The 14844-nt window shown below is 36.8% G+C and overlaps 1 protein-coding gene across 3 annotated transcripts; it reads left to right on the top strand.

Annotated features, from left to right (window-relative positions):
* Window positions 1–1489: 1489 nt before the first annotated feature.
* LOC104612511 (uncharacterized) lies at window positions 1490–14277 on the top strand. Of its 3 annotated transcripts, none has more exons than XM_088899151.1 (3): window positions 1490–1720; window positions 9634–9806; window positions 11933–14277. In XM_088899151.1, exon 3 carries the CDS (start codon window positions 11952–11954, stop codon window positions 13767–13769), a length of 1818 nt encoding a protein of 605 aa, XP_088755277.1. In that variant the 5' UTR covers window positions 1490–1720; window positions 9634–9806; window positions 11933–11951; the 3' UTR covers window positions 13770–14277. The 3 variants fall into 3 exon arrangements, with proteins under 3 accessions (XP_088755277.1, XP_010278248.1, XP_010278249.1); XM_010279946.3 differs by having other exon boundaries at window positions 9634–9733; XM_010279947.3 differs by lacking the exon at window positions 9634–9806.
* Window positions 14278–14844: the final 567 nt, after the last annotated feature.

Raw genomic sequence — 14844 nt, forward strand, 5'->3', positions numbered from 1 at the left:
TTCTATATTTTCTAAAATTTTCTGGTATTTTTCTGCATATTCTATAATTTTTTGGTACTTTTTTGCATTTTTTTGTGTTTTCATGCATTTCCTATAAATTTTTGGTGTTTTTTTGCATGTTTTCTGATCTTTTATGCAAAAGTTCTGAATTTTCTATATTTTTTTAGTATTATTCGTAATTTTCTACAATTTTTTGGTTTATTTTTTGCATTTTCTGCAAATTTTCTTCAACTTTTTTGTATTTATCTACAATTTTTGCATTTTCGGGTATACGGGTTTACCTGACTCATTTTCATCACGTGGCAGTCTTGAGAGAGATTATTCTCTCAAAATTTATTATTTTGCGTATACGGGTCGTCCAAACTCTTTTTGTATTTATAAGTGAGGGTAGGTGGGTTAATATGGGTGTGGGTGGTTAAAGGTCAATATGGATGAGTCAAGTGGGCCAATATGGGTGAGTCAGGGTGGGTTATGATCCTTTAACTAAGATTGATTATGGGTCATGATGGGTTGGTGGGTCAATATGGGTGGGTTGATATTCAACCCTTACCCAATCCAATCCAACCCACCCATTTCCCTTCCTTTCCCTACTTTTTCCTTCAAACCAAACACAGCCTAGCAGTCCATTGTGTTTGAGTTCCGATATCTAATATATATATATATATATATAAAGGAAGGTCTTCATGCCATAGCCCCCACATTTATACACGTGGCAAACCCAACTTCCTAGAAAAAGTATCTCAGAAGTTGATTGTTCGCATTTTCAAAGAGAAACCCACTCCTTATATACATAAATTGCTTTTAACCACATTTAAAATTTTGAACTCGGACATGTGGTACTCTAAAATAGGTGTCATACATTCAATAATAGTTTTTTAGAAATACATGAGAAGTGGGAAACTCCCATTCTCATCCATTCCTAAAAAAATGCAGGAAATGTAAAAGTAGTTATTCACAACCACTTTAAGTCTATAGTCTACAATTCCAATAGTTAGTTTTATTTGAATTTCAAATATAAATATAATTATTAGACAAATAGTGAAACTCAAATAAAATCTTCTAAAACAATAAATAAAATAATATTATTATAAAAAACAAAAAAAAGTAAAAAACCAAAATGATACATATGTGTGACTGCCCCATAATGGGATCACATACTAGATAAAATATGGTCTCTAAAATCATATAAAAATCTATCAAAACTACAAAAAAAACCTAACTTAAAATTTTAATATAAATAATTTAAAAAAGTTAAAAATTTAAAATAGTTCATATTAGTGGCTCCGTACTGAGTACGGGAGTCATGCCTAATTATACGTACAATTGCAGAATAATCTGCATAAGATATTGTTGTATGACACCTGTCCATAGTCCAGATCCGGACTTCTCAGAATTTGTTATTGTGAATCCATGAATGATGTGAATCACATGACAAGGTGTACATACAGCACGTGCCAAGAACACGTGCGCTAAGTAATGGAAGACTGGAAGTCGGATCTTCCCCTGTTTTCAAGTCTTCGCCATTTCTCGATCTCTCTCGTTCTTCAGCAGACTCCATTCTCTTTTCCCTTCATGAGAATCGAGAAACGGAGGATCTGCCTCTCCTCTCCCCATTTTTTTCTCTAAAAATTCCAGGGATGAATAGAATCTGCCAGGAAACGAAACGAATGTAGCAACAGTCGCCTGGTTTGCTTTTCCTCGACCTTTTGATCATTCTCAGGTAAAAGAAACGACTCTCTCTCTCTCTCGTATGTGTTTGAGAAATCTTCTGAAACCCTTTAACTGGTCCTTTAATTTGAGCTCTCTTTGGCAAGATTTTGAACTCTGTAATTTTCGGTGTGTTTTCGTTTTGTTTTTTCAGTTTTGCCTCTTCAGCCTTCTGAAGACTGATTTTTTTTTTTTTTTTTTTTTAATTTGCTAACTTTCTGGTCTATTTCTATGCCTTGTATGGGAAATTAATGAGGGTTGTTTTCTCGAGAAATAAGGAAGAAATATTTACTTTGTTGCTTGCTTCCTCCGTTCTATGTGGGATTATGTGGTTGGAGTGTCCGATATGACTTGTATCCAATTGGTGTTTGTAATTCATGTGCATTCTCTAGTAATGTTTGGTTGCAATACTAGAATACCCTACCTTCTGGTTTGCCTTAGGAACCTAAGTTTCATTCTGGCTCCAGCTTCTAATGTTTGTCCAACTTGCAAGGACCAACTACCATTGTCATTTTCCATCACTGCCTTTATATAGGTTAGCAGTATTTCTGGGTTTAGGAGAATTAGTCTTATGTATTGATGAAGATGAGCAAACTGAAATAGGTTGTATTTTTGTTTCTGTTTCTTTGCTCCTCTTCCTCTTCAAGAATGCATATTTAGGTTCCATCCTATTGTAAGAAGGGAGATCTTGAGGTTCACAATTTTGTTCTCTATTTATTTGTAGGGCAAATTTCTTAAACTACCCTTATGGTTTAGCTAATTGACTAACTCTACCCTTACTGTTTACATATTGTCTTAAAGTACCCCTACTGTTGACATAGTCATTAAGTGCTAATGGAAAAAATGAAATGTCAAATTAATTTTTCAAAATAAAACCCAACTGATGAACAATTTCATGAATCCTTCCTCTTTTTGATTCTTCTCATTAACGTAATATTTATTCATTTTTGCTACCTCTAACCACTAAACAAGAAATGAATTTCACTTGCCGACAAGCTGATAACACTTTCTGAATCTAACTCAAATAAAACTGAAAACGGGCATACAAAATTCAGATTCAAACAATACACCTAAATTGAAACCAAACTAAAAAGCCAGATCTGAAGCAGACTAAAATGACATTAAACAAATGGCAGCACTACCAGCAATGTCCATCCGAGCATAAGATTGATTTTATAGAAAAAATAAAGACATCATTACCGGCGGTGTCCAAGCATGAAATAGGTTTTGGGGAGAAAGCTAAAGATAGTATTATCAACAACATTCATCAGAGTATGAAATTGATTTTGGGAAGAAAAACAGAGTCGACAATGATCCAATCTTTTGAGACTAACAGATATGAGTTAAATTTACATGCTATTGAAACCTAATGGGAAGCAATAGATGGATTGGGCTGGGATCAAAAGCCTACAGGATTCGGTTTGACAGAACCACACCCATCAGTTTTCTTCCCCAACCTCAAATCCCAATCACAACAATGATGTGGAGAAGCTAAGCTAAGAAAAACAAATGAAAGAAAAAAAAAAAAAGCGAAACTAGGCAACAATGGAACTTACCTGAGTTATATTCTGACCGACTGTGTGATGCTGTAATAGGGAGGCTCTAGCACGTCCAATTCTGCTCAGCCGACAACCAAAGGGATAAAATGGATGATTGGTACTTGATTGGAGATGCTGGAAATGGCAACTGGGAAGGATGAGGAAGTGGAGAGGGATGATGAAAATGTAGGAGGAAGATGCGAAAAAGAAAATCATTCATAAAAAATGTGAAAAAGAAAATGGCTGACCAGTTGGGTTTAAACCTGCTGGTGGAAGATGAGCCTGGTGCAGTTGGGAATGATGTAGAGAGGTAGAGAGAGTGATGTAGAGTGAAGAGTAATGAAATGAGAGAGAACGATCTACCGAAGTAGATATTGGTGATGTTGCTGATCCTTCCCGGTTGTTGCTGCTACTGTGTGTTAAGAGTGACACTCTGCTGCCGCAAGTGGCAGCGATTGAAACAGGGGAAGGGAAAGAGGGAGATAACGAAGGGGAAAAGAAAAATCAAACAATGGAAGAAAGGGGGGAGAGAGAGATGGAAGAATAGAGAGAGGGAGTGGCAGTTTCACAGTGGAAGATAAAAACAGTCACAGAATAAATAAAAAAAAAGGAAGAGATAGAAAGAGGAGAATCATCTTGCCCAAACTGAAAGGGGATTTTTGACCATAAAAGGGTAAGTTAGGGATTTTTAAAAAATATAACAGTCATGTGATGTCACATGTGAATGGTTTATGACGGAACGTTAACGGTAAGGGAGGTTTTAGGCAATTGTCAGAAACAATAGGGGTGGTGCAAGACAATAGTTAAACTGTAAGGGTAGACTTAGTCAATTAGATAACCATGGGGGTAGTTTAAGAAATTTGCCTTTATTTGTATTGTTGCGGAATGGCAAACCCAAGATCTGAAAAACGATTGGAAAACAGAGAAATAGAAAACGCAAAAGCAGAGCACTCAAAGAACATAGAGATTTATCGTGGTTCGGGCTTGTTGCCTACGTCCATGGGAGAAGGAGAAGCAGAAGTCCACTATAATCAACGATGGAGTACAAATCTAAACAGCTGCTCTCAAACCCTAGCGCCTTTACACCCAAAACCCTCACTGGATCACTCGATCTGTTTCTAATACTTAGGGAACAAGATACAATACATACTAGACCCAAATAATTGAGAATGGGTTGGTGAACGTACTGTGGGGGTTGATGGCCCAAGCCCTCTACATCCACTACAGACCTCAGTGAATTTCCCCTCTAGGTTTTTCTCCACAATGCAGGTTGGGTCATGGAGCGGGCTGTAACCAGTAATTCAAGGTGCAACACAACAGCATTCAGAGTGTATACTATAAACCACTATTGGAGAAACCTTGTTAAGGAGAAAAAGAGGATATTTGGTAATGCTGACAGGAGAATGACTACAAATTTGAAATTCATGGTTTGAGCATTTTGGAGGAGCGGTAAAACTTCAGGCTGATGAGCATGAGAGTGGGCTCAAGTTGAGAGTGGCCATTTTGTGAAAAAAATACTAAAGATTAGGTTCATATGCAGTCCACCCATCATCACAGATAGTTTTTTTTTTTTGATCAATAACTGAAAATTTTCATTAATTAAGAAGCTTTAATATACAACAAGAAGTTACAAAGAAATCAGCATAGAAGCTGACCCAAGACAGAATTACAAAAGTGCCCAAAACATCTCTGTTCATCTCTGTTCTTTGAACCCCTTCCTTTGCTAAGCTATCAGCCAAGCTGTTGGCCGATCTCCTAACCCAACCCACCTGAATAGACATATTTCTAGACATCCATTTGAACCTTTTGAAATCATTCTTCAGCTGCCAGGTCACTCCTTCCCCTTTTTGCAACCATTTTATCACAGTTTTTGAGTCTCCCTCGATGATTAGTCTACTAATCCCCCAGCTCTTTGGCCTTCTCAACCCCATATACTGCAGCTAGAAACTCTGCCCTAGCTACATCACCCTCCTCCACAGGCCTGGAGAACAAAGCAATAATGGAGCCATTTTCATTTCTAATGGCCCCCCCAATACCTGAAGGACCTGGATTACCCACACAATTCCCATCGAAATTCAGCTTCATCCAACCCTCTGTTGGAGGGGACCAGGATTACCCACACAACACCCATCATCACAGATAGTTAGGACTGACATTGGGTAATAGCCCCTTTGCTTGAGCTGTTGAAGATTATTGTATAACATTATTTTGAAACTATGGGTGTTGGGGGTATTGAGTGGCCTTTAGAAGCTTGTTGCCACCAATTGTGAGGTTGGAGGCCAAGCGTGAACATGGTGTTGTTATCAATCTTTTGATATTTTAATATTTTAGACATGATTGTGAATGCAGATATACCTACAAGAGAATGGGGAAAAAAGTTTAATCTCACTTTGGACATTGGAAGTTTGGAACTAAGAGAGCATATTATCTTGCACATCATTAAGAACTACTTGTAGAGCATAAACAAATGTTGAACAATCTCAAGGAGTGTGGATAAAAGTGCTTTAAGCAAGAGTATGCTTTATACTTCCTCACAAACCCCTTTGCATAAAGAAATTGGTAGCTTGCAGAAATGGAACTCAACTGCTTCTGTATGGTCCCAAGTAGATTGTCTTAGGCCAGGTCTTCAATTTATCTTTAAGATGATTAAGATCTACTTGCGAAGAATAAACAATCTCAAAGAGTGCGGGCAAAAGTGGTTTAAGCAAGAGCTTGTGTCATACATTACAAATGCCTCTCTAAATAAAGAGGTTGTTAGCTTGCATAGATGAAATCCTACTGTTTTTGTGAGGTCCTAAGTAGATTGGCTAAGGTCAGACTCAGAGTCAGACCTTCAATTAGAGAAAAATATTAACTAAAACATTATAAAGAGAAAAGAAAAACTTTTCTGGCTTATAATATGCACAAACTCAAACATATAAACATTTGTCAGACATCAAGAACCACATAACTATTAGGTGGTGCCCTACATTTCATCATTATGAGTTATGATCCAGGTCAGCTAAAGGTGGAGGTGAAGTGGTTAGCATTGGAGAGTCTAGGTTTAGGCCTTAAGCATAGTTGTCAAGGCGATGCCTAGGCAGGCACCTAGATGACAAGGCGCCCTTGGAGGCTCACCTTGCCTGATCACTGAGCAGTTTTGTACTTTGTGTTATAAAATACTTTTCTATTCTTAATTTTTTGAGATTATGATTATAAAATAAATTTTTTTAAACTTAAATATTCATTTTGTGTTTTTTTGATAAATGATATAAACTTTATTAGAGCATAATCAAGTATCACAAGATTACAGAGTACAACCAGCAGAGGCACGAGATGCAGCCCCAGCTATATAAACAGATTACAACTGAGCCCAGAATAATTCAGAATTATTCACCCCCTGTTTTGCAAAGAAATCAGCCATCCCGTTAGCCGACCTCCTTTCCCATTGGACTGAAATTGTCATATCCCTGACCAACCACTTAAATCTTTTCATATATTTTCTTTTATTATTTTCTTATTTGTCAGGGTTTAATCAACACAAACATTGCTAAATGTTGTATTTTCTTCTTCTTCTTTTCCTATAACAAAATAGGGGTTCAACCCCCATATTTTTCACTTAAAAAATCCATTGGCTAGGTGACTAGGCGACAATGCGCTCCCCTGTTGCCTAGCCGCGCCTTGGCACCTTGAAAACTCTGGCTTTAAGGCCTTTTTAAGCATAAGCCTAAAAAAAATGAAAAATTATACATACGGTTTTTAAACAATAAAGGCATGAAAAATATATTTAATTAAAATTCCTATATAATCCTGAACTCATTCTGGTAGACTAGTAATTGGATGACTATCAGTAATAGTTTTGAATCTGCCAAGATTATTCTTCTAAAATCTACATATGCAAAAATAATTCTCTAACAAAAAAAATGTTACATAAACCAACATCTATTGGTGGGGTATTGCATTTAATATATAACACTTCTACATCATTCACAGACAGAAAATACTTTCTCTACAATTTTCCTGCACTAAACCAACTGAAAACCATTATAGAACGTCATAAAACTGCTTCATTTTTTTTTTGAGCAGGGTTGATCACATTAAAGGGAAGATCGAAAGGCTGCTGGTGGCTGGGTTTTGATCCTAAAGGGTTTTGAGGGTCTCAGGACCCAATGGGAAAATATTTCCTAAACCTTTTTTTGACAGTTAACATGCATACTATATATGGAAATCACGCTTCTAACTCATTGACCATGCACAACTTCTTGTAAAGTTGGCATATTATTGCTTTTTTGATAATTGATATATGACAAAGAGATTCAAATGATGCTGATAAAAAAAATAAATAAATAAAGCGATTCAAATGATTCTTTATAAAATAATTCACCATGTTGGTACATAAATAGTTTTTTTTTTTTTTTTTTTTTTTTAAGAAAAAAGATGAGATTATATTAAGATAGCAAATAATGGGAGGGGGAGGGAGAGATTCCCTCCCCCACCAAAGATATAAAGAAAAAAAAATCCTGGGGAAATTAACAGTTACAAAGCAAAGCTGTCATCCCAGATAATCCTTCCCCAATGGTTACAGAAATGACTTAGTCTGAAACCCGAGAAGCACCCAATGATGGAGACGCATTTAGACAAAAGCCTCTCAAAACTTCTGCAAACCTCTTCAACAGAAGCAGATTGGTTTTGAAAAGATTTGCCATCATGCTCTCTCCAGACACATCAGCAAAAGAGCAAGAGGGGCCATGTGCCATAGGATTCTGCCACGTTTACTGAACATATTTAGGCACCAGGAAGAGATCAAAATGAGAATATCTGGCGGGTGACCCATTGACAGCCAAACAAACCCAGCACGTGACACCAAACTTGATAAGTGAAGTTGCAAAACAGATGTTGAGTAGTCTCCTCAGCAGCTCCACATAGACAGAAATAATCAGTAATGATCATCCCTTTTGATCTCAGGTTGTCAATTGTCAATGTTCTGTCTTAATTGCTGTCCACTAAAAGAAAATGACCTTAGGTGGGGCCTTTTGACTCCAAATCCTGCTGCATGGAACCTTTCCACTCTCTGATGAAGCCAGCTTCAAAACTAGTGATTTTTTTTTTTTGAGAGTAAGGTAAAGTAATCTTTTAATAATAAAAGCCAAATTACAAAAGGTGAATGAACAGACTGTTTCAAAAGGTGTGGGCGGTGTATGCATGGAGGTGTGCTTCCAGGTGAGGTGCCCCTAAAATGCCTTGAAGCATATACCTCATACAAAAAGAAAGAAAACAAAGGAAAGGAAAAGAAAGGGAAGGGAGATAAAAGGAAAGAAAGAAAGAGAAGAGAAGAAAAAGAGAAAAGAAAGAAAAGAAAAGGAAAGGAAAAAAGGACTCCCCCCTTTCAGCTAGTGAAACAAAAAATCTTTTATAAGAAAAAAAACAAGAAAAACAAGATGAGATCCTCCTTCCTCTTTTTCTACTTCTCCCTCCTCTTCCTCCCTTGAGGCTTACACCTCCTCTTCATTCTGAATTATGCCTCATGCCTCCAGGTAGTGAAACGCCTTGTGACTTAAATCTCTGCATTTTTTTTTTATCAGTAAATCTTACAATTCACTGATAAAAAAAAAGTCATTAGACTTAACACTTACCACTATAACCTGTCATTTGACAATGGTTGGACTGTCAACTCCTCAATTCCAAACAATATGAATGCCAACAACTCATAACAATCTTTAACTTTGGCAAACTTATCTTTGAGCCAAAGATGCTTAGTGGGGACTCACCACACTATAAGCCTCTCCAGAAATAAATATCCTTGCCATTACCTGGTTTAAAAGATATAAACGTGAAAAACATATCTCTGTTCTGCATGATTCCTTTCCACATCCCTGTACCATAAGGGCTATTAATTTGGTTTGTTTCCCAGTCAAGGCTTGCTTTCCCATATTCACAGCAAATCACTCTTTGCCACTCCATTTCTTTCTCAGTGTCAAAACGCTTAATCTGTTTGGATAAAAGGGCTTGGTTCACACTTCACAATCTTCAATACTGAATGCCTAGACCACCAAACTTCTTTGGCTGACAGACTCTACTACCTACTCTCTTGAGCAAAATGTCTAAACCGTAGGGTTAAATCTCAAATGTGTATCATTCTACTTTTGCCCCATTGCCGTTTTCTTACAACTTCAGTTATGTTCTGGACCTGATCTAATATTAGGCCATTACCCAATGCCAGTCCTGGCTATTTATGACCTTGGGAGCTGTGAACTGGGTACAAAAACTAACCTCTGACATTTTTTTTTGGCATGATATGGTCACTCTCAAACTTAAACCTGTGTTATTATGCTTAATCGGCCTGAAATCCTACTGTTGTATCAATTCCCTGTTTTTGCACCTGTCCTTATGGCTTTTATTTGTTTTGTAGGTTAAAAACTGAGACATATGCCTCTACAAAATTGCACCTGAAGGCTATTGGTGTACATTTCTTGTATTTTGAAGCCTAGGCCTTCAGGAAATTAGATGAGGTAATTGAGGCAGTGTGATTTGTCTTTGCCTCTCCCTGAGGCCTACACCTCAAGTCCTTTTATGAAACTGATTGTATGGAGTTGCCTTTTACTTTTTGACTTCACATGACTCCCAACATTTAATCCCATTAAATTCCTATTTCTGGTTTCATCCAAATAGGATATATTTTTTGTTCTGTCAATCATCAATAAATTTGTGAGTACATGTTCATTTTCTTATCAATAGTACCCCTCTTTTTTCTTAATTTATTCTTTTTTTTCTTCCTATGGATAGGTCTATGCTCTAGGTCTGTCAATTGTATTCATTTAAAAGGTGTGCCTAGGCGTACAGTCGAGGCGCATTTTTAGGGTATGCGCCTCGCCTAGGTGCTAGGTGCAGCCCTTTCAAAAGGCGCACCAGGGTGTGTGCCTGGTGCGCCTTGCGGCTCATCCTAGGCATGCACTTTTTTAAAATTTTACGCTTTTTTGCTTTCTTTGAACCTAGCGGATGGGTTGGGGGCTCTGCCCCTGAACCCCCGTACCACGCCCCTCGAGGCAAGCCCAAACAATTCCATGTTATGGTCTTAAATTCTTAATGTTGTTCGCTCTCTCACCAAAGCTCCAAGAACCCCCTATTTGCTAATATTGTTCATTCATTCATCCTAATAAACTATCTTCTTAAAAGCCAATTAAAATTATAAAATCATTATTTTTGTGTGGGAATTAAGAATTTAATACCATAACATGGACTTGTTGGACTTGCCTTGGGGGGCATGGCACAAAGACGGTTCGTAGAATTAGGTATTTAATATGTTTTAAATCACATTAGCTACTTGAAGTAATGCAATTGAGGAAAAAAAGAGATTGTGGGTTTTACATGCTTGAAAATGTTTTATATGTTTGATTTTATTTTTAAATTTTCATTTGAATACACTTTACATGTTATGTTTATGTATTTTAATTTTAGATAATAGGTTTTTTAAAACATTTATTTTAAAATTTAAGTTTATATTTTTTTATTAATATTATGTTTAATATTTTTTACTTTTGCATTTTTTAAATTTCTGAATTTTTTATTTTTTAGCTTTTTATTTTTATTTTTTTGTATTTTTGTGCCTTGCTTCACAAAGGCACATGCCTCGGGCGCCAGTTGCCCCTTGTGCCTTGCGCTTTTAAAACATTGGGTCAAGTCTGAAATCGAATTTAACTAATCTGGATATGGATCTCAAGTATCAAATAAACATATCTTTTTTTAATTCTTGTGCAGCATTGAGTAGGATTTATTTTTTATTTTTAACTCATCTTATTAATGATGTATAATATCAAAGATATTTCTATTTCATAATATATAATAATATAATATTCAGGTTAATTTTTTGGTTTATTCTACTAATAATATATAACGTCTGAGTTCCATTTGGACCCAAGGTGATTCTGATACATTGATATAATCTATTAGTGGAGGAATGAAGGGTTTCAGTTTGCTTTATATAGCATTGAAAAATTGTATTGAACTTATTTCCTTTCATATTGTTTCTTTGATAGGCCAAGTCCATTACATTTTTCTCATCCTTTTCTTTCATTCATCCTTAAATCTTTTACTTTTAGTTTGTTCTCTAATTTCTTATATTTGAGAAAATCTGGAGTATTCTTGGGAGTTCCCATCTTCCAAGCTATTTCTAATATGGGAATGTAGAAGGGTTCTGACCTTGTAGGTCTTATTCAAGATATGTTCATGGTGAAAAGCAAACTTGGTTGAAAGATAATAACTTTACAATCTAATCATTATTTGGTGACTGTCACACACATGCCATGGTGCCAGTTGACTTTATTTTAGGTACGCTTGGTTAGATGGTGTCACCTCACCCTAAGATATGTATATGGACCTTATTTGGTTCTCAGTAATACAGCATCATTGCTATTATGCACTCTCAATTTACAATGAGTTCCATATATGGAAGAGATCAGCTTATCAATGCATGTCTTTGATCCCAGTTACTTGGTTCCATAGCCATCTTAATTTCCTAACCAATTATTCATTCTTCTTGCCTATAAAGAGGGGGGAGAAAAGCTCATTATATTTCTTTAACAAATATAAGTGTTAGTACTGAAACATGTCATTAAGAAATTACAATTTTTCTTGATAATGTCAAAGCATAACATGTTAGTGTTGTTCTCTTTTACATGCACTCATTTTGTGTAGCTTTGTGTGCCAAACAGATTGTTTGAGCCTGAAAGTATGCCATCAGAATCTGATAAGTGGGGATGGAAACATGTAAGTGTATTTGGTGGGTTTGACAAAGGAAGTGGTACCAAGAGATGGAAATGTAACTACTGTAGCCTACGATATAATGGATCTTATTCCCGTGTGAGGGCCCACCTTCTTGGTTCCACTGGTGTCGGGGTCAAAAGCTGCCCTGCAATAGATAGGTCTTTGAGGGATGCACTTCAGATCCTTGAAGAAGAGCGCCTTGCCCGCAAAAAGAAAAGAATTTCTGGAAGTGGAAAGTCGAGCAAGCGCATTCGGAACTCACAACCAAGTCTTTCTTCTGTCTGGAAAGCATCTCCTAGAGAAGACATAGATGATTCAGTAGCCAGATTTTTTTATGCAAATGGATTGAATTTCAATATTCTCAATTCCCCTTATTTCCATGACATGGCCAAAGCAATTGCAGCCTTCGGTCCTGGATATGAACCTCCACCAGTGGAGAAATTGTCAAGTTCTTTCTTGCATAAAGAAAAAACAAGAATAGACAAAGCTATGGGTCCTATCAGGGAATCATGGCTTTACACAGGCTGCACAATACTTTGTCTTAATCGATTAGATTGTGCACTTGGCTCCTTCAGTAGCAATGTTTTTGTGTCTAGTCCAAGGGGATTCATATTCTTGCAAACTCTGGAGATAAATGAAGGTAACAAAGCAGACAATGTCTTGGCTGGGGTTCTTAATAATGTAATCATGGAAGTGGGGCCTAGAAATGTGGTTCAGATAATAATGCATCCCAGGCATTCATCCAAATCCTCTGAATCTCTTATTCAGTCCAAGTTCCCACAAATATTTTGGTCACCCTGTACATCATACTCCATCCATATGTTGATGGAGGATATAGCTGAACTTGATTGGGTGAAGCCGATTGTCTTGTGTGCCAAAGGTATTGAGCAATATGTACTAACTCAACATTCTTCTTTGTCTGTTTTCAGTCAAAATTTGAAAGAGAGCTTTGGTCCTACTTCTGTCAAGCTTTCCCCCTCCTACCGTTTGGTCCAGAGGATTGTTGAGCTTAAGCAAGCTTTACAAGAATTGGCCCTCAGTGAGGAATGGAGACAATGGAAACTCACCTTTCCAGAAGATTTTCTAAGCATTGAAGCTGCCATTTTGGGCAATGAATTCTGGAGTGGGGCTCATATGGTGTTGCAGTTGTTTGAGCCTTTTGTAAGATTGCTTGGTTTACTGAATATAGATGAATGTATTATAGGTGATGTATATAATTGGCGTGTTCAGGCACTTGAAGCAGTGAGAAGTAAAGGAATTGATGAAATAATTCTGAAGCAGCTAGAAGTGCTGATAGAAAACAGGTGGGAAACATTGTTTTCCCCTCTCCATGCCACTGGTTACATACTGAACCCAAGATACTTTGGGAAAGGCCAGTGCAAGGATAAATCTATAATGCGGGGTTGGAAGGCCACTCTTGAAAGATATGAGTGTGATGGGACAGACAGACGGGTTCTTAGAGAGCAGATTAGCTCTTACTGGCGGCTTGAGGGCTCCTTGGGGGAGGAAGATGCTTTAGATTGTAGAGATAAGATGGATGCAGTTGCATGGTGGGAGAATTTTGGCTCTGAAACACCTCAATTGCAGACATTGGCAATTAAGATTCTGAGTCAGATTTCAAGTATTTCAACATTTCAAGTGAGCTGGTATGAAAATAGTTTTTGTCGAGAAGCAGCTAATAGTTTGGAGGCAGATATAGCTGCAGATCTCTTGTTTGTCCGCAACAACCTTAGACTTCAAGGAAGAAAAATTGGGAATTCAAATTCCTCTTCTGTTAGGACATAGGATAGCACTCACACTGACCAAATAAGGGGTCCTGGAAATATCCAGAACAACTTGTAACTAAATTTCCTTTACTGATGGCAGATTTCTGGGGTTTGGTTGCCCTTCCTGCATAAGCATGCAGATTATTGTCCTGGAACTGAAGTTATTGCAACCATGAATGGAAGATGGGGCTCTAATATTCTATTTGTGGATGCCTTATCATTGAGCCAATGTCATAAAGATGACAACCATCCAAATGGACCGTGGTTGGTACCAATGAATGGATAGGATGAAGTCAACATACACAAATTCCTTTAAGAACTGGTGATCAGGGACATCCGGAGGCTTAGAGGAAGCAGTGTCTTCATGCAACTTAAGATGCATTTTCTGGCACTTACCTGGTGGGGATTGTGATACCAAATCATGCCAAATTTGATATCAGGTACACTGTATAGTAAGTGCTTGTGATAATTTGTAATTTGTAGCATCACTTAAAATAGTTTTCAGCAAAAGTCTTTCATCAACTCATTCATTTGATCTGCATCCAACCTCCTGATTATTTTGCATAGATGTGTCATTCGTAGATTTGGATGGGTCAATATGTAGTTTTCTTAGGCTACAATTGGCATTTCGGACTTATCTCCTTTTCACAGCTAAAATTCCCCTATGAACGAACACTGCTGATAAAAAATGTCCCTATGAACAGAGCTTTTTTAACTCCAAAAAGGAGATAAGTCCTTAAAAAATGAAGTCTAGAACACAACTCTCATAGGTATCTCTGTAATGGACAAAATTGAAATCATTTAAGTTGAAAGTTGAAAATATATAATTGGCTGAAAAATTATCAATAGTTTTGGTGCATGTGGCATTGTGGTGTAACAAACTAAGTTCAATTTAATAAATTAATAAAAAGGTATTAATTACATTTTTCAAGATTTTTAAAGGATAGCGGTGATAAAACAGACATTTATATGGTAACAATAGAAGAAATGTAATTGAACATGAGACTGTTTTTTGATTCCTCCAAGGTTCAAAGTATCGATACTGATACACTTAGATATGCACAAACATGCATGGGGTGTTTTGATACTATTAA

Source organism: Nelumbo nucifera, chromosome 2 (assembly GCF_055504915.1).
Source record: "Nelumbo nucifera cultivar China Antique chromosome 2, China Antique-T2T, whole genome shotgun sequence".
In the NCBI taxonomy this organism is placed as follows: domain Eukaryota; kingdom Viridiplantae; phylum Streptophyta; class Magnoliopsida; order Proteales; family Nelumbonaceae; genus Nelumbo; species Nelumbo nucifera.